General features: G+C 42.4%; 2 protein-coding genes across 3 annotated transcripts in view; both read left to right on the plus strand.

Annotated features, from left to right (window-relative positions):
* Window positions 1–3635: 3635 nt before the first annotated feature.
* On the plus strand, window positions 3636–7141 carry ociad2 (OCIA domain containing 2). Its single transcript, XM_012861092.3, has 7 exons — window positions 3636–3816; window positions 3919–4003; window positions 5457–5510; window positions 5630–5677; window positions 5766–5904; window positions 6717–6791; window positions 6916–7141. The coding sequence occupies exons 1-6, from the start codon at window positions 3721–3723 to the stop codon at window positions 6787–6789; spliced, it is 495 nt and encodes a 164-aa protein (XP_012716546.2). The 5' UTR covers window positions 3636–3720; the 3' UTR covers window positions 6790–6791; window positions 6916–7141.
* A 2166-nt stretch (window positions 7142–9307) lies between these two features.
* Window positions 9308–18312, plus strand: part of fryl (furry homolog, like) — an 89763-nt gene continuing 80758 nt past the window's right edge. The window contains exons 1-2 of one of the 2 annotated variants that reach the window (XM_021315736.2): window positions 9308–9462; window positions 16880–16948. The gene's annotated coding sequence lies outside the window, so the exon portion shown is untranslated. The remainder of the gene's footprint in view (window positions 9463–16879; window positions 16949–18312) is intronic. The other variant, XM_021315737.2, reaches the window with a different exon arrangement.

The following is an 18312-nucleotide window of genomic DNA, read 5'->3' on the forward strand; positions in this document are numbered from 1 at the left end:
AGCCTTTATTGTAAACGGTAGTTAGTATGGGGTTCCATTTAATGCCATAAGTTAGCAATAAAAGCAAATCACAATCTTCACTGTTTTTGGACTTGCAAATAAAACACGCTAAAATTGGGTAGGCCGTCACTAAACAACTTCAATGTGGCGGCCACGCATAGAAAACATAGCAAGAGTTACAAGTATAAACCATTAATTGGCACTTCTGACAACTTGTATCTGAATGTCTGTGATGTTTGCCAGACAAATGCTTGGGGTGGCTTTCTGGTGCTTTCACATGCATGATGTGTGTCTGAGGAAGGTATTCAGGATATGCCCTGGCTTCTGAGTGCGCAAATGTTGCCCAGCCCGCCGCTTGCCTCGCCGGCTGACAAATAGTGCGCACCCAGTGACTGAAACTTGGCTGTGCAGGCCGTCCTGCTATCCTTACCGGCGATTGGCTGCTGTAAGTGACATTTCAAAAAAAATAGATTTTTGAGTCCTCCCTCAAAGAAAATTGATTGGTCGGAGGTCAACGAACGGGGCCGCACTTTGAGCATGTCAATCAACAAACTGCCCTCGTGCAAACCTAAAACCCAGCCCACGATGAAATCTGATTGGTTGTTCGATTATTAATTGACTCTACAGGATAAGCATGGAATGGGTTTGCTCACTATCAACACAGCAGGGCAATGGAAAAGGCGGCTGGCTTTACTGTAGCTCTTAACACCCCTTCATCGCAGACATTTAACATTCTGACTGTCTTATGAAACCTGCTTCGTTTATATTCTTTCATCTTCAAATTATTTACCATTTATTTTCTGACTGCATTTTCTTTCACTTTCACCCTGTTCTTATAAACTACCTCAGGATAACAGTGTTGGAGGGTGCATAAATAAGAAGTATAATTAGATGTGTACAGATAGAAAATGCATACAATGCTCTAATTTTGTTTATTTAAAACAGAAAAACCAGTAGTCCTCTCCTGCCAACTTTTGTTTTTCAAATATAATTTTGATTTTGATACACAGAAAGAATCAAAGTAAAGTAAACACAAGCAAAATTTAATAGAAGTTTTATAAGTAATTGATGGACAGGATATTACCTTCTGCAGTATAGACAGGCATGTCGCTTGGTATTAGGGTAGTGTTTTCTTAATGAGAGTGATGTGTGGCATTCTCTGGTCCTGGCTGCACAACTCCAGATAGTTCTTTTTCAACAAATAGTTATTCCTTTACTTTTAAAAAATCTAAAATAAAACCTGTTACTACACTTATGTTCTAAGGCATACTTTTGGAGTAAAATGAAAAGTTTGACAATTCTCAATTTCCCTACCAATAAAAATGTGAAAGTGAGATTTGTTTCATTCCTTATATTAGGGGTTCCCAAAGTGTCTCAAGACCTGGAAATAGTAAGATTATTTGATGCTGATGTGCCAAAATATTTAGTATTTCCTTATTTGCTAAACTGATACCAAAGTATAACTTTAAGAGGGGCTCATTGTTCCTCGTTTTAACGCAGGGGGATGGCTGCACTTTCTTGTAAAAGTTCTTACAAAAATACTACTTTATTCTCATAATTCTATGACTTCATTATCATAATATTATGATTTAATCTCAAAAGCCTCCCCCCCCCCCCCCCCCCAACAAAAAAAAAAAAAATATCCCACCTTCTAAAAGAGGGTCACCAGTCCCTGGCACTGTTATTATGGGGGTCTCAGGCTGAAGAGTTTGGGAACCCATGCTCTATTTTATGATAACCATAAACCATTAATCCAATGCTATCCACTTAAAAGTCATAAGGAACACAGGTGGCAGACATCAACCCTCTGGGATGCTTATTCTTCAGCAAAGAGTGCTTTACAGGGTAATTTTATTTCCCTACTTGAAAAAATTGAAAATTTTATATTTTTATGGTATTCTTAAAGTATTTAGTAGTTGAGGTTTGTAGGACCTTAAAAAATATCTAATATTTATGTATTTAAAAATCCCCCATTAGAAAATGCTTGTTTTCGAGTTTTGTTTTATCACCACATTAAATAGTTTCCCCACAGGTACGCACAAAGTTCATCATGTACAAAAGTGACTTTCTGAAGCAGTGATAGCACTGATAATATAAGCTTTTGGGCACTCTGATTTGTCTTCACTAGTTAAAACTAAAATTTAGATTATGTTTGCATGATAAAGCGGTGATTGTTCAGCTGAGGTATTGTCTAAATCATAAGTTACCCAGGTGTTTATCTCTGAGTCTCACAGTCTGCCTAGATGTTCCATTTGCTTAAAAAAAAAAGTCAGTTGTGGAAATCAGACTAAAGGCCGTGCTCAAAAGAAGGCGTGCTTAGCTTAATGAGTAATTTTACTCTACGTATAAGGTCACAATGACCAGAAAGATTTCACCTGTCAATATGTCAACATGTGGCAGCTTGTGGGATGCTGTTGCAGGACCATGGAAATGTTACAGTACCCTGGAAAACGATTCCTTTGCCTTGATCTTATCATATTAGGAACGTATGTAACTGACTGACACAAAAGAAGCAGAAACATACCTGTGCAAATTCCCAGTTATCCAAGTCATCGCAACATCAAACACTCTTGAATTGGAGGCAACCGGACTTTTGCTCAGTTTTTCTGAAAACGTTTTGACATCTATCCAGGAGTCTTGGTCAATTCTGGTGGCTCGCACTTGAGCGCCCTGATGTTGAATGATTTATTGTTCAATAGTCAATAAAAACCATTGGATTCAGATGTCACCTGGAGAACAAAGCAAGCACTCATTAGACAAAATCTGAACTCACAAAATGCCACGTGTGGCAGAAACTAGAACCTGATGCCACCCTCAGCACACTATGCCATGGTGAAACATAGTGGTGGCAGCATCAGGCTGTGGGAGGTTTTTCCTCAGAGGAAAAAGAGAAGCGGGTTACAGTTGTTTGGAACATGGATGGTGCTAAAAACAGGACAATCTTGGAAGAAAGCCCGTTAGAGGCTGCACACAACCTGATACCGGGGCAGAGGTTCACCCTGCAGCAAGGCAACTAGCAAGGACACCATAAATACACTCAGACCTGAAAAATATACAAATGCATGGCCAAATCATGAGATTTTTATTAGCAAATTATTTTAAAAGTCATGACCTTTCATTATCCTTTTCCTTTCACTTTCAAGCGGTACGTATGTCGTTGAACGGCAGAGTCCTTGTCTACTGCGTCCAGATTGGACAGGTTGAAAGATTTTTTGCTACATCGCTTTTTTGTAAAGTTTGATTTTTTGTTAAGATTTCTGCTTAGAATTATGGTATAAATAAATTGTAAAGTATATTTTCCATTACCTTTCTCTGGGCTTTTTTCCATGTTTAAAATGTGTTTTTTCAAATCTTTACACAAAGTAAAAAGAGTGACAGCTTTTGTGTTTGCACTTTGCTCATTTGTACGAGTGGGCAGTAAATATCTGAGATTACAACCTGCCCGGCAAGCTCCAGTGACGACCTTTAGTCTCACAGGTGCCGAACTATAATGCATTTTTTTTCTGATCAAAGTGATTTATGCAATAATTTATCTCTATTAAAGTGAGTTGCCTACAAAGGCACCGTGTGTCACCGGTACTTTCAAGGGGGGGGGGGTGGAGTTTAAAAACTAGTCCAGGGAGGAGCCTTTCTGCTCAGTTTGATCTGAAAGCGGAAGGACGGCAGTGAAAAAGGTTGTGGAGTACAGCTTATGGTACAAGCGCAGGAAGCTCCTCCATCATGAGTTCTGAAACGAGTGGGCAAACCACAACAGTGAATGCAGAGGGAAGAACTGCTGTTGGTCCGGGTTCAGCTCCGGCCAAACAGGGATGGAAGGTAAGAGATGATAGAGGACACGATTGGGGTCACCGGGGGCCCGTCGTGTGCAACTGTGTGGCTGACATGATGCCTAACCTGTCCTGTGTGTGTGTCTCCCAGTGTCCTCTGAGTGACGCTCATGTCCACAGGGAGGATGTGAGGAAGGTTTGGAAAGAGTGCCAAGAGGAAAGCTTCTGGTACAGAGGTAATCTCCTTTCAACTATAAGCAGGCATCAGTATATTTTAACAGTTCTGAAACTCTTTTTAAGCCTTTAGGAGTCGCACTTCAGGAGCAGTGGAGCAGTACTCATCAGTCAGCGGCGCCCTGTTCACTAAAACCTGTGTTTACATTCCTTGCTGGAGCAAGGACCTGAGACAACAAAAGGGTTTCCATATGCGAACGTGTTCTCTTTTAAATGGGATGAAACGAGTCCAGTTGTGCAAAAACCTTATGGGCGAAGAAGAAGACGCTTCTTTGTTTCAGGCCGCGGCTGGGCGGCGCATCGCCTGGGAGTGTCCAGAGTGACGCCGTAGATAAAGCTCAATCTGATAGAAAAAAAACAAACCAGACCTGCTTTTACAAGAGTGGCAAAAAACAACAAACGATTTGTCAAAGTAACTGCTGAACGAAAGCCATCAGATCTAGATATGAGTCATGTAGCAAAAGACTACAGCGGAGGTAAAGGTTACCCAGGATGTGGATGAGGAATGTTCTGACCACTGTTGGCTCAATAAGAGTCCTAAAAAAAAAAAAAAAAGAAAACCATGTGTGTTTTATCTGGAAATCCTCTTTAATCTGTATGCTCTGTCCCGCCACTCCCCATCAGCCATGCAGCTGCTGCTCCTCTTCTGTCGCCATGAACTCATCTCACCCTGACACGGCAACAACCAACACTTCCTGTATTTGTCCTTTTGCCCTCCGCCTAATCAGGAGGAGTCTCGCTGCCACTCCAAGGGTCGAGGTTGGGAAGCGATTGGGTTGGGACCGGAAGGACCGGAAGGCTCGCGAGGTCCATGGGTCTCGTCGAAACCAGACGAAACCTGAAATTGCCTTTGGGAAACATTTGAACAGTAGATGCCGTCAGCAGCCAGACGTTTTACTGCTTTTAAAACTCGAGAGTGGTTTGAGCAGAGAGCATAGCTTTAATCCTTACTGAAATAACATAGAGATGCTCTAATCGTGCGTTTACTTTATTTTTGAGGTCTGACCTGCAAATCCAGATGTTTTTACCAATGCCGATTTGTTGTTGATGTTGTTGTTGTTTTTCAGAGATTGTACCATATACCAGATTAAAAAAAAAGTGCTGCAGCCATGTAGATGGCTTGGAATCCATCAGAAATCGAAGGAATTACAACATTGCACTCATTTATGCACAAAAGCATGTGCCTAACCTTTTTTGGTTTTTATCAAACTGACAAAAGTGCATCCGAAGACAAGCTGTTGTATAATTCATTTACAGACAGAAAATAGTAGGTTTTTATTTTTATTTTTGGTGCATGAAAAGGAAACCTGATGATGGCCAGACAGAGCTCAATCAAGGGAAAATTGGCCAATTCCGATCTCTGGCTAATTGACTGGTGCCTCTCCAACTATGCTTCTATCACTGTCTTAATTTAATCAGCTTCTTGCCATCATTAATCTAATTTCCCTTATTCAGCTCTTCCACTGTCTCTGGGAAGCATGGCTACTACTGGTGGTCTCATCTACAACGGTAAACACATTCAGTCCCCCACTCCTCCATTATTTCTCAAAAAACAGCATGAAAACTGCTTCTTCTTCTTTTTTTTTTAGCTGTAGTTCATAAAGCTAATGTATTTTTCTTTGATGTAGGTGTCTGGAAATCATCAGCCAGGTTTGGCCCATTTCCAAAACTGGCAGGTTTGTTCCCCTCTGGTCACGTGACAGTTTTTATTTTTTGTCGTTATGATAATAAGTAAATAATAAGTGTGTAATCTCTTCTTTGTAGTTGCGGGGATCCTCGGCTTTGCAGTGGGAAAGGCTTCGTATTTTGGAACCTGTCGAAGCAAGTTCCAGGAGCTCGGTATTAAAGATGGCCCGGGATCAGGGCCCTGGTCCAGAAGAGGCCCCTCTGGTCCAGGACGCAGGTGGGCAACTCGGTGGCTTATCAGTATTTACTATTTATGGTCTTTTTAGAATGGGAATGTTTTAACAGAATGGTTATTTGTCACCATTACTGACTACCAGTGTTTTCCACCCAAGCAGTCAAACAGTATGTCTTTGCTCACCCACACGTGAATTATTTCTGGAAGTAAAAATATTAATGTAACCTTTGCTCTCTGCCGATGAAGGTTTCACTAATCTCTGCTGTGCTTTATAGAATCTGTAAGTAGTTTACAACAGTTCACTCCGGGTCTGACCAGTCTACCTACTGCAGTTTTGATGCTTGTCCACAGCATCAGCATTGTTCTTTTTGTATTTTCGCAAGCAGAAGAAAGAGTTCTTAAATCGAAACCTAAATTCAAAAGAATCTCAATTAATGCTGATCAACAGTGAACAGTCCAGATACTTTAAATTTTTAACTAGATCTAATCGAAGAACCCAGATTCATTGAAATGCAGTGAAATATGGCTTTTGTTTATTGACGGACTTTTGAGTCATCTATTCATTCAGCAACCTGCACAAGACAGAACCAAATCATTATGAACTAAACAGGCAAACAAGCGACAAAGGACTCGTTTGGAGTGTGGCCATCAGATCTTGCTGCTCAGGGGCCGACATCATCCATCAATTATGTTATTTTCCTCACACTTCCTTGTATCTCCCATCACCTGCACTTGGCATAGGGGGCATCCCAGTACAGAGCTGGGTCTCCCAAAGAGTTTATCCTGCCACTTCCTCTCAGCTACAGATTAACGTAATCACGTGCGGATGTGCATCTTTTTTTTAATCTCAACAGACACTGCCATCATGAGTGTGAGGAATGCAAGAAAACAACTCAAGCTGCACCTGCAGACCAAGCTTCAAGTTAAAGGTACATGAAGGGGAGCAGTGAAAAATCAGAGCAAACTGAATTCATTTTCAACACCTTCACCAGATTTTCTTTTGACCTGACCCCTGCATTCACCTTTCTTATGTTATCTCAACCCCAACATCAGGGAAGGAAGCAGCTGTTTGGAGGACATGCAGTAAAAGCACCGGTTGCTGCATTTTTTGCATATCAAATGCAAATCCACGTAGACTTCATGGACGTTTTCTGGTGGCCTTTCGGTCGTCTTTGTTCCTCCAGAACATCCACTAGAGGGCGAGAGAATACTATCAGTCCTAGAGTAGGAATGCGCATGTTATGGTTTTGTTTTATCTGAATAAATGCCAACATGTGAACAAGCAGTACAAAGTCTCTTTTGTAGTGTTATTTGGTTTAATGATCAACATCCACACAGACGCAATGCTTCATTTAACATGATTTGAGTAGCTAACCAACATTATAATTTTCTGGCTACAGATTTCCAGCTCAACAAATGATGAAAACTTTGCTCTTTATCCATGCACACTAAGTATAAATGTATCTATTTGCAACGCCTGATCATCCTCCTACTGCAACGTTGCACACCTTTCTTGACTTTCCTGTCTGTAGCAGAATACGTGCTATTTGCTTATTTAAATACCTTATATGTGGTTAGGATGGCTTTCCGTCACGTACCATAAGCGTGTGGTGGAAGTGAGACACAGTTAGTGATGTCACCAACATAAAGCCTTTGTTGGGGCCCAATGACCCCTCATGGATTTGCAGGCCACCTCTCTGTCCCCAACAGCCGAGCAGATTCATATTCAGGATATTTTATTTTTTTTTGTAATAAATATCAATTCATCATACATGTTTCATTGAGTGACAAAATAGATTTTAATTGTTTTTCTTGTCTTTTTTTATTTGAAAAAAAAAAAAAACATTTCAATTGAATCCAACTTTTGGTGTCCATAGCAGACTGCTTTTAAATATCAATCACTTATTCAAGGCTCTTTCCCTCAGCCTCCTATGAAAGACAACGGTATGACAAAACTCCTGAAACTTGGCCACCCTTTTGTAAAACTTCATGCCTCAAATCCTAATCAGAAACAGATCAAGGATGTATTCTGGACCTCTGATCATCTCTGTGACGTATAGAAATTCCAGTGTGGGTTAATGCCTGGTTAGTAGGTGGTCTCAAAAATGATCCTAGGAGATACAAGTCTCTCAACAAATTCTATTTATTTTTATCAAGAAGAGATTCGATGAAGAGAGGCTAATACCAGCCAGATCAATTTTTTTTTTAATTTGAACTGGTGATTCAGATTTTCTTTCCAAAGCCTACAACACATACAACCTCAATTGTCAGCGTATCTTTCAAAATTAGCAATTAATTTAACAAAACTGAAAGTAAAAGAAAAAGGGTGCTGCAGATTTAATGTCAGAGTTAGTTGTTATTAATCCCTAAAAAGCAAGGGATTGCAAAACCTTTTATGTACAGGAAAACAAATAAAAAAAATTTCAATTTCAACCTGTTGATCACCATTTAACAGAAAACCGGCTGATTTCGATCACCAGTCGATTGACTGGTAGATCACTCATTGAAATAAATCGGTCTGCAGCAGGAAATCAAATATATACGAATGCAACAGAAACATCTAATGAGAGATTTTAAAACACTGACATCCTTTTGTCTGTTTCTGTGTTCTGGTAAACACTTGACAGCGGCTACACAGAGACAATGATTGAATGTCAAAATCCTTGCTTCATACAGATGTAACAAAACACCTCATGTTAGCCAACTACTCCGACTATGATCCAATCACATTAGAATGCAAAGGTGTGAAAATTATATGCTCTAACGATTACCTCAACCTAGTTAATTACAAAGTGTTGGACCCTCGACATTACCAACACGTTGTGTTTAAACTATTTATGCTTTTTTTCCAAAGCTAATTTGATATATCTAAAACCCACTATTGAATATGCTCTTTTAGAACAAAACATTAGTGACTCGTTTCAGATTTTTCTTTAATGACTTAACATATTTGCAAGTAGTTGTATGTATTCCCTTTAAAGGCGAAGGTTAAACAGTATTTAGTGCCTTATTAAAGTGTTACTGAAGTATTAATAAGCCTTGAACTCGTTTCCATCTTGTCACGTTGCAGACACAAACGTCAATTTTTTTTTTAAACTTGACCCTTAATTCAAGTATAAATAAATGTAATTTATTTACCGAAAAAAGAAGCCACTTGTTTTATATCTAATTCTGAATTATCCAGGTTGTAGTTCCATTGAGTTCGCCGCCCATCACAGCACGTATCGGTGTACGCCGGACAAAAAATCAAATGTTCATCTCTACCAACGCGGTCCTCCAAAACACTTTATCCAATCAACAAATAATAAGCTTAACGACGCAATGTAATCTATCCAATCAGAAACGTGTCCTTCTTGTAGGCGTAACGTTTTTACAGCCAATCATAATCAAGAAGGAGGGGCCAAAAGGCTGCCGTTGGCTCTGACAGAGGACCTCTACCGACTCACAAACAGACTGCGAAGAAAAAAGAAAAAAAATCACACCACTAAGCAAATCCTTCCAATGGAGGAGGGCCAGGACGTTCAAGCTCGCTCGGCAAATGAAAAGAACGCCTGCAAGCTAGCGACCTAGCTCAACTAAAAGGAAGCAGAAGCAAAAGTTGTAAGTAACGTCAACTTTGCGAATACTGCGGAAACAAACAAAACAAGCGACTGCTTTTGAACGCAGCTGGCGTTTACTTGAGTTACCAACTTTGTTGAGATTAACGTTAGCTCTTCAAAAATCGGCTGCCGTAGCATGCTAAAAGAAGGAGTTTGGCTGTTCTGCTGCTGTGAGAGTTGATCGCCTCCCCTCTGCTTGCAAGTTAAAGGGTAAACACCGCTCGCGTACGTGTTGTCACTGATTGTCTCGCTGGCCGGCAGTTCTTTTGGCCGCTAATAGTTGCCATGTTGTTGGCTCGCGGAACGTCACGTTAGCCCTAACAACTGGCTGGTGAGATGGAGCAAGTTGCTCGCGCTAGTTAGCTCCTCGCTCCACATTAGCACCGAGGCTAGCTGCTAACTAAAGCCTTCTGTTTGTCCCGTTCGCCTTATTTGTTATGTTTTTGTTGTTGTTTATGGTCTTAACTAGTGTGTCTCGTTGTAATGGAGAAAACATTCTGACCTAACTCGCTAAAGAAGTTTACCAAAAACAAGCAAACTGCTTTAAGGTACAGTTTTATTTTTTTCAGGGGGTGCTGCAGTAGCTAGTCTTACTAAAAAAAAAGCTACGATAAAAATTGAGTTGGTATTTTTTTTTTACCATGTAAGGCCACGTCGCATGTTCTTAAATAAGTGTAGGTTTTGAAGGCAAGAGGCTGCAACACGTCTGAGCACGGCGCCTCTTATGCAACAGCATAACATTAGGCGAACTTTCAGCCTGGCATCTGACATTGCACCGAGGACTGGATGTTTCCTCCTGCTCGGATACAAAGCATTGCTTCAGCGTCGCTTGGATACCGGCGGAAAGGAATCGGGTCAGTCTGCTGTGCGGCTCAAAGGGGGGGTTAGATGGGCATCTATTGAACGAGGAAGGCGCCGCGTCAGATAAGATGCTCCCAGGACCGCGTCGGCCTGGATGATGCTCTGGGTACTTGCAACTTTTTTTTTTTTTTTTTTTTTTTCCTGTGCGTACTTGTTGTCGCTCAAGTTTGATGACAGCTATGTACAGCGACTTTTAAAAGCGTCTATACCCTCCATTCTGTTTTTTTCCCACCTTTTACCAGCACGGATTTCAGTTTTTCATTGGGTTTTATATGATAAACAAGCACAAAGTTCGTCAAGTGGAAAGAGAGTGATGCATGTTTTTAACTTTTTTTTTTTTTTATGTTCAATCCGAGGTTTGCTGGGGAACAGTTGCAAACAAGCAGCATCACAGAGACCGAGTTAGCCGGCAGAGAGGCCAGGGATTAAATTGTGGAGACGTTTTAAACCAGGTTTGGGTTATTTTTCCATGTCCCAAGCTCTGAACATCTCACAGGGCACAGTTTAACCCGTCCTCTGAAAAAAAACGGAAAGAGTGGTACGACTGCCTCGTCCGGGTTGTGGCAGATGCTTTTCCTCGCTGGTCAAGAGTTGAATGGATGGACGATTGAGCTGAATACGGGGCGGTTTGGGAAGAAAACCCTTTGGATGCTGTGAAAGACTTTAGACGGGGATGGAGGTTCGCCGTCCAGCAGGACAGTGACCCTGGCTGCTCTGGCAGAGCTGCGACAGCATGATTCCAGTCAAAGCGAGTTCACGTGTTTGATCGGCCAAGTTGGCTCGTTTTTTAATTTGTGACACAGGAGTGGGAAAACTGATGTTCACAGGCCATCCGGCGAGGTTGAGCTTGAGCTGTTTTGCAAAACTTCAACGTCGGAGACACGGCCCGAAAAGACTCGCGGCTGGAACTGCAGCAAAAGCATGAAATAAAAAGTACCGACTCAGCACGGCTGAACACATTTGCAAGTCACCTCTAAAAAGCTTGTATAATCGCCTTTCTACGTCATAATCATGCACCACTTTGCGTTGGCGTATCACGTAGCGTTACGGCTAAAACAAAACTGCAGTTTGGAATGACAACATTTTCAAAATGTTAAACAGATAAAGTGCTACAATTTATCGTCGCTGTGTGAGCTCCACATTTTTTAATCAGTGTAGTGCCAGCAATGACCTACAAGGCTTCGCTGGACACCCCCGCTCTACACCGAAATAAAAAAAAGATAAGCCTTTGATGGTAGTGCAGATGTGTATTTTATTCTCCCTTGTGTGCACCAGCTAGAGGGAAATCCCCCTTGGTTGCTGCGTACCATCCATCTGTGGTTATCTAGGGCACAACTCCAGTGAATTAGTGTGTTTGTTTTAATCTGGTAAGGCATTAATGGCCTTGCAGAGTATGGGGATTGGAAAAACCAAGCCCTGTAAAACACCCCCACGGTGGCCTCGGGCTAAGCTACCCCCCCACCCCGCCCCCCCTCGCAAGGATTAACTGTTAACTCAGCATTTCAGCAAAGACTACAAGTGATGCACAGCAACAAATCCCTAAAAACTCAATCTCCTCATATTTCATGTTTTTAATTTCAAAATCTGCACCCAGATTGATACGGAAATAATTTGAATGCCTCACTATTGCTAATTTGTGTCTCAGTTCCTGTCCCACTTTATCCAGTCTTACCCTTTTGGGTCATTTTCTTCTCTTTCTGCTTGTGCCGCTCCAGTATTAATGGCGCAGAGACGTCCCGATTTAACCTCTTCCAAACCTCCCCAGGACTGCCCGCTGACATCCATTTGCCGTGATCGCAAAGCTGGATCTTATCTAAACCTGGACCGAACGGTTGGAGTGGTGTGGGTCGGCGTGTTTGCCTTTGGTCATGTAGATATCGTCAGACACCTGAGCAAATAGCCGTTTTGAGGAACTGCACAGACGGGGCTAAACTCTCCGTTTGCTTAGCAGCTGTATGCGAGGCCCAAACTTTAGAGGCAGCGAGGTCCGGCGCTGAGCGTTGCACTCGGAGCACATTGGTGCTCAACATCCACTTGTTCGTGGGGAATTCTTGTGAATAAACACAGGTTTAAAATTCAAACGTTGAGGTAAAACAAAAGGCGTTTCTCTGAAAGCGGGATGCTTTATGTTTTGAATGCAGTTGATGACAAACGGTGTGGGTATAGACATTATCTCTCTGACTCTTATGAATCTACAGCGTCTGGAACTTTTCTACTTTCGCTACTTTACAACCGCCAACTCCAACGTTTCTGAACACGGTGTTCAGATTTCTGTATTAACAAAAATGTGAAAGCTATGCAGTGCCAATTATGCTCCGCCTGCCTGAGTCATAACTTTGTACGACCGCCTTTCCCCCCATTTAAAGCTGCAGGCCCTTTAGGGGGTGTCTCGGCCAGCTTTGACCATCTAGAGACATTTCTGCCCCTTCTTCTTTGCAGAGTCGCTCCAGCTCATGTCAGATTGGAAGGAGGGCATCTGGAAACGGCCTTCTTTGCACCGATTCTCAAATGGATTCTGGTCTGGACCATTCTAATACATGAATATGTTCCTCAAGCAGAGTTTCTTCCAGGATTTCACCTTAAACGGCTGCATCTGTCGTCCCATCAGCTCTGTTTGTTCTGGGTGAAAGGAAGTATCTCAACAGCAACGTGTCTCTGAGTAGAGATGGTACATTCAGGGACCAGCTAAGTTAATTTTTTTTTTTTGACCACATGTGATACTCTATTTGTTCTATGACAATCTGAACACTACAAATCCATTTTTTTCCACTTCTTTCAAATCAGACCCAGGCAACTTTCATTTGCGATCCTTGATCTGATACGTGTCGGATCCATTTGTCGGCGTTTGATCCGACTTTACGTCATTGCTTGTGTCAGACCCATCGTTTGGCACCAGAGGAGGTGGGAAGTGGCAAGATTAAATGCAATTGCCCGAAATAAGGATTACAGATGAGATTGTTGCTCTGCTCGCTGACGCTTACAATGAATGCTCCGAACTGCAAGTTTCAGCTGCGTGCGCCTCTTCATTCATACTCCCCGAAGATCTATTTACAGTGTCGAGCTAATCTTATTAACCTGCTACTTTCTGTTACTAGTCTCCATCAAAAGGACGCAGCTATTATCTGTCCTATTCCCAGATTGTCCCGTCTGATCTGTGGATCTTTGGGCCTTCTCTAAAGGTCACGGGCCTCCCTGCAGGTTAGGACAAACGCTCTCCATGACCGGCCTGTCAGTTTAGGTGGACAGCCATGTCTCGGCAGGTTTGTAGCTGTGCGATTCTCTTCCTGGGTTTGGAGGAGGGATTGTGCAATGGTTGGGGAGGAGTTCAGGGCATGCCCTATTTCTTTCTTTCTTTTTTTTTATTTTATTTTTTTATACTGTATTTTTCGGACTATAACATGCACTTAAAATCCTTACATTTTCTCAAAAATTGAAGGTGTGCCTTATATATGACTACTGTTGTGCTTACTGACCGATTTTATGTGGGACAATGTGCTCAAAAATCTGTTAAAACCTATAAGTACGACTTTGGTTAGCAACTAGGCCGCTCCGCTCAATGGATATTCGGATCATTACGGTTCACAGTGTCACTACCTGATTGGACTCTTGAGCTGTCTACAAGACTGCCTGACAGTAATGTCTAAACTAGAAGTGCATTCATGTAAAGGTCCTCACATACTCGGGCGTAGTTCACTCCGCAGAGGTCTGTGCTTTCAGGTACATGCACATCTCAATTCTTACGACTTCTCAGCGGCAAACTGTTTTATATGTGACACCAAGTTTGATACATTGAGCTGCTCCAAGCAGGCGGTCGCAAGGACGGCAGCATCAGTCCCTCTCTGTTCTCACTGATGGGTGTGTGGTGGGAACCTGCTGGAAAAGAAACGGCTCTATGTGCTCAGCTAGCTAATCACACATTTTACCATCCGTTCCCCCGCTTCGTCCCTCTGGCAGAAAGTGTGGGAATTGTAGGAATTTGCCACAAGATAGGCAGGCAGCTGTGCGCTTGACTATGAAGGGTAAAACGTCCACAGAGAGTCAGCGTGGAGTCCGCCAAGCTCACAGTATGTGGGAGCCTTTAGGCGTCCCCCACCTGTTGTACGCGCTAGCAACGATAAACCCACTTTGGTTTTAATTCCTCGTTAATTTATCCTCACATCCCTCTTTTTGTCCCTGTTCTGAGCTTCGTCTGACAGCAACTCTAAATCTAAACAAGGCACTTCTCTGCATTCCTAGACTCCAAGTATACAATAAAATGTATTTAAGGCCTAAAAAAGTGGATTTTGCATGATGTGTCCCCTTTAAGGTAACTTGGATCGGCTGCACTGGACTTCATTTAGTGGTATCAGAGTAAACCGGGCTTAATAGCAACATCACACTTCTTAGATTTTTCTCTTTCCTTTACGACATCTTCTTCCTCCCAAATATGCACTACCTTGGTCCACCACATAAATCCCGGCGGTTTCTTCTTTCTGCAGCTTGAGTTAGATCTCAACATCAGCCGCTTTAAGTTCAGCATTCTTTCCTTTTATTGCGCTGGAGGACCTGGGATAATGTAGCGCGCAGAGTCTAGCTCGAAATAACCTATAATTGAGCCCTGCTGAGCAAGATTATCCTTGGCTTTTGGAAAGAGGGTTTGTAGCATAATTGATGTTTGGGTCTGCCTCTGCCAAAGAAAAACACCCTGTTTTTGTCCTCAAGACGGCCCTGGCTTAGTTTCGTGTTTTTTCACCAGCCATTTTTAAAGCTGCTCTTAAGACCCATCTTTTCTCTGTGGCTTTTGACTCGGTATAAATTGTTAATTTTAATTTTTCTTTTTCCATGTCTATGTTTTATTTTCTTGCTGCTTCTTGAAGTTCATCTACTTTCAATCCTTTTAACTTTTCCTGTTTTATTCATCTGCTTTAATCAGTCTTTTGTTTTTTTTTAGAGTGCCTTTATAAATAAAGTTAGCTCTGGTTTTAGGCGTTAATAGTGCCGAATGACCCAAGTCCTCCGGTTTTATTTGTGAGTTGGAGGGGAAATGAGGACAATCTAGAACATGCCAATGGTGTAGACTCCTGTACGCCTCTGATGGGAGGAATTCAGGGATGTTCTAGCTTAAGCGTTTGGGATTACAGCAGACAGGGCCTGTCCTGTAGTGTAGGATGTAGCCAGATATACTCTGTCACCATTTCTGACAGTGGCCTGGCCTCATTCTTTTTTTTTTTTTATAAGGAATGTGTAATAAATGTCGCGTGTTAAACGTCTCAGAGCTGTTTTTCTACACGTTCTCAGGAAGAACATCTTCTAGAAGATGTGGCGAAACGAATGTGAGGAACTAGAGCCGGTCGAGAAAAGATAAACCTGATGGTTGTGAGGAAAAGGTCCTGCTTCCTGGAAGGCCAGTGGGTAATAAAGCAGACGAGGCTCAGTTAACCATTGATCAGTTCAGCCTCGCCTGCCCCGTGGCTTTTCTCCTAAAACCGGAAACTACTTCATGTGTGGCAGTTTTAAATAACTCAAGATAACGAAACCTTCATTTGGCTGTTACATTATTGTTGTTATTGTTATTGTTTAGTTGAGACGTTTTATGGCAGGCAGAATGAAGAAGTGCCGTCGACGTAGCGCAGCAGCTGAGTCTGCGGCTCGGTTCTGCTACAGCGTTCAGGATGTCAGCACGGTTGGCTTGCCCTTTTTCTGTGGTTACGTTGTCTTTTTTTTGGAGTCGCTGAGTTGGAACAGGAAGTGTGATGTATTATTCACAGGTTTTTCACCGTGAGAAACAAGTCAGGGCTGCTAAGAGTGTAACTTTTTTTTGTGGTTGGGTGGGGTGTGGGGGGGTTGTTGCGAGCCTGTTTTTTTTGGCGCTGGGTGGGATGCGTGCGTGCCGAGACGAGGGCTTAAGGTTGAAAGTTGCTTTGCTGTCAACCTTCGCTGACCTGCTCAGCGAAGTGTTGAAGTTCTCACACCTCAACTTCTCTGTCTGGCTGCTCTGACTAAGGGCTCGTTCTTCCTTCCTTTGCATGTGGTTTGATAAAGTTAGAAGTTTCTAGTGTTCTGTTACTTTTTTCCTTTTTTTTTTTTCTTTCTCTCTCTCTAAATGTATTTCATGTCTAATGGGATCGTTTCCATGTCCCTTTTTAACTTAATAAGCATGATGCTGCCTGTTCTACCCCGGCAGCAAATGTTTGACTACATGTAAGACTATAAAAGGAGTCTTTTTTTTTAGCCGTTCGTATGATAAAAGGGAAGAAGAGTGCGGTTACCCTGAATTCTTACATAACTGCCTCTTGGATGTAGTGGTAATCTTCAGATTATTACTCTGCTCAGGAGGAGGAGGAGGGCCGTAATCCTGTCGCAACACGGAGCGAGCCAGGCCGAGGCAAACGGTGAACCGTCGGCTCTGACCAAATGTGGCCGGTGCAGCGCTAAAGTTCAACAGGATGTTTCATTAAAACGTTATCGCGTCTAAAAAACCAAACGCGCGGCTTTACATACATCACGCGGTTGGCCGACGACCGGTTTGTGTCTCTGATGTCATGTCGGCCACGTGTGACTTGTGTTTGTCCTTTCAGATTGCTGTGCCGTGAGGCGGTGGGGGTCTCCGTGTCGTTCCAGTCAAGCCCCTGCTCTATGGCCTTAAGGTATGTTGCAGGGGTTTACCGCGGTGGCCCTCTCTCTCTCTGTGTGCCGCTCTTCTCAAAGTACTGTGGAAAAGGAGGTTTGAATACTCCCTCTTTTAGTCCTGTTTGGGCAGACATTTGTTTTCTTGTCTATTTGACCTCTTTTAAGTCTCTTAGGTCTCAGTTTGATCTGATATTTGCTCTAATATTTCTGGAAAGATTTCCAGTACCACACATAGAGGCTGGCTAGGTAAACGTATCGGTCAGAGCGTTGCAAAATCTTTCAATATATACTATTGAAAGCAGATATTTCTGTACTGTATAAAAAGACATTTTTCTCTCCGTCTGACATTGAGCCTTTCCTGTTTTTGGTCAGGCTGTGCAGTGGTTGCAATATTCAGTGATGAAATCACATTAGCATGTTTTCTCAATATAGGGCAGCCCTAAAGTCCAGTATAAGTTTAAAGCTAGGTGCCGATCTGGACCCTGAGCTGGCCACCTCATCGGGTTTAAGTGCCTCTCCCGAAAACTGCTCACTTTGATTTGCTCTGTAGCAAATTCATTATCATCCTGAGAAACGACTTCATTAATGTCGGGCCGACACCGGGTTGAGTGTCCAGCTGCGTGTTTCCTGTAGAGATGAATGCCGCCATCTGCCCTGCGCCTTTACCCATCATCACTGACTCTGGAGATGTGCTTGTTTTGTTCAGGTGGTCTTCTTGATATCTTACATTAGGATGGCAACAAAAACTGCGGTCTCAGCTTCATCTCCATGGCTAATGCAGATTCAGGATTAAACACTGAATCCCCCTTTAAACCGATTGCTTCTCTTTAGCCCACTGGTACCTTAAAGAAACAAGTCCGGACCAAGATGTAGCCTGGTTCCACTTAGCCTTTGCTCCTCTGGGTGTTAACGCGAGTTCTTGTGTGGCTTTTCTCTACCTACATCCCATTTCTTTCAGCTGACTTCTGTTTTTGCTCATTTGTCTTTTGTTTGTTTTGTTTTGATGGCATTGCGGTTTCCTGCCTCACATGTTTCTCCTTTACAACCAAATTGGTGGTGGAGTTTTGCTGTAGTGTTGTGGCGCTTTAAAATATTTTCTAAAATATTTTTTTGTACACGCTGTCCGGTTTTTCAGCAGATAGGAATGGTCTTGTGAGCAGTCACCAGACAAAATGAGGCTCACTTTTTAGTCACTGGTTAGATCACATTCTGACATTCCTCAGCGGTGACAACCAGAGTCTTTGCAGATTGCTTCATGAAGCGTCATTCAGGACAGAGCGGACCCCGCATAGACATTTTCCTATGCAGTTTGTGCCATTTGGCTTGATGCTCAATTCAGATTTTTTTTTTTTTTGCTGAAATCTGATTTTTTTTTTTTTTT

The sequence above is a fragment of the Fundulus heteroclitus genome, chromosome 9 (assembly GCF_011125445.2).
Source record: "Fundulus heteroclitus isolate FHET01 chromosome 9, MU-UCD_Fhet_4.1, whole genome shotgun sequence".
NCBI classification, from domain to species: Eukaryota; Metazoa; Chordata; class Actinopteri; order Cyprinodontiformes; family Fundulidae; genus Fundulus; species Fundulus heteroclitus.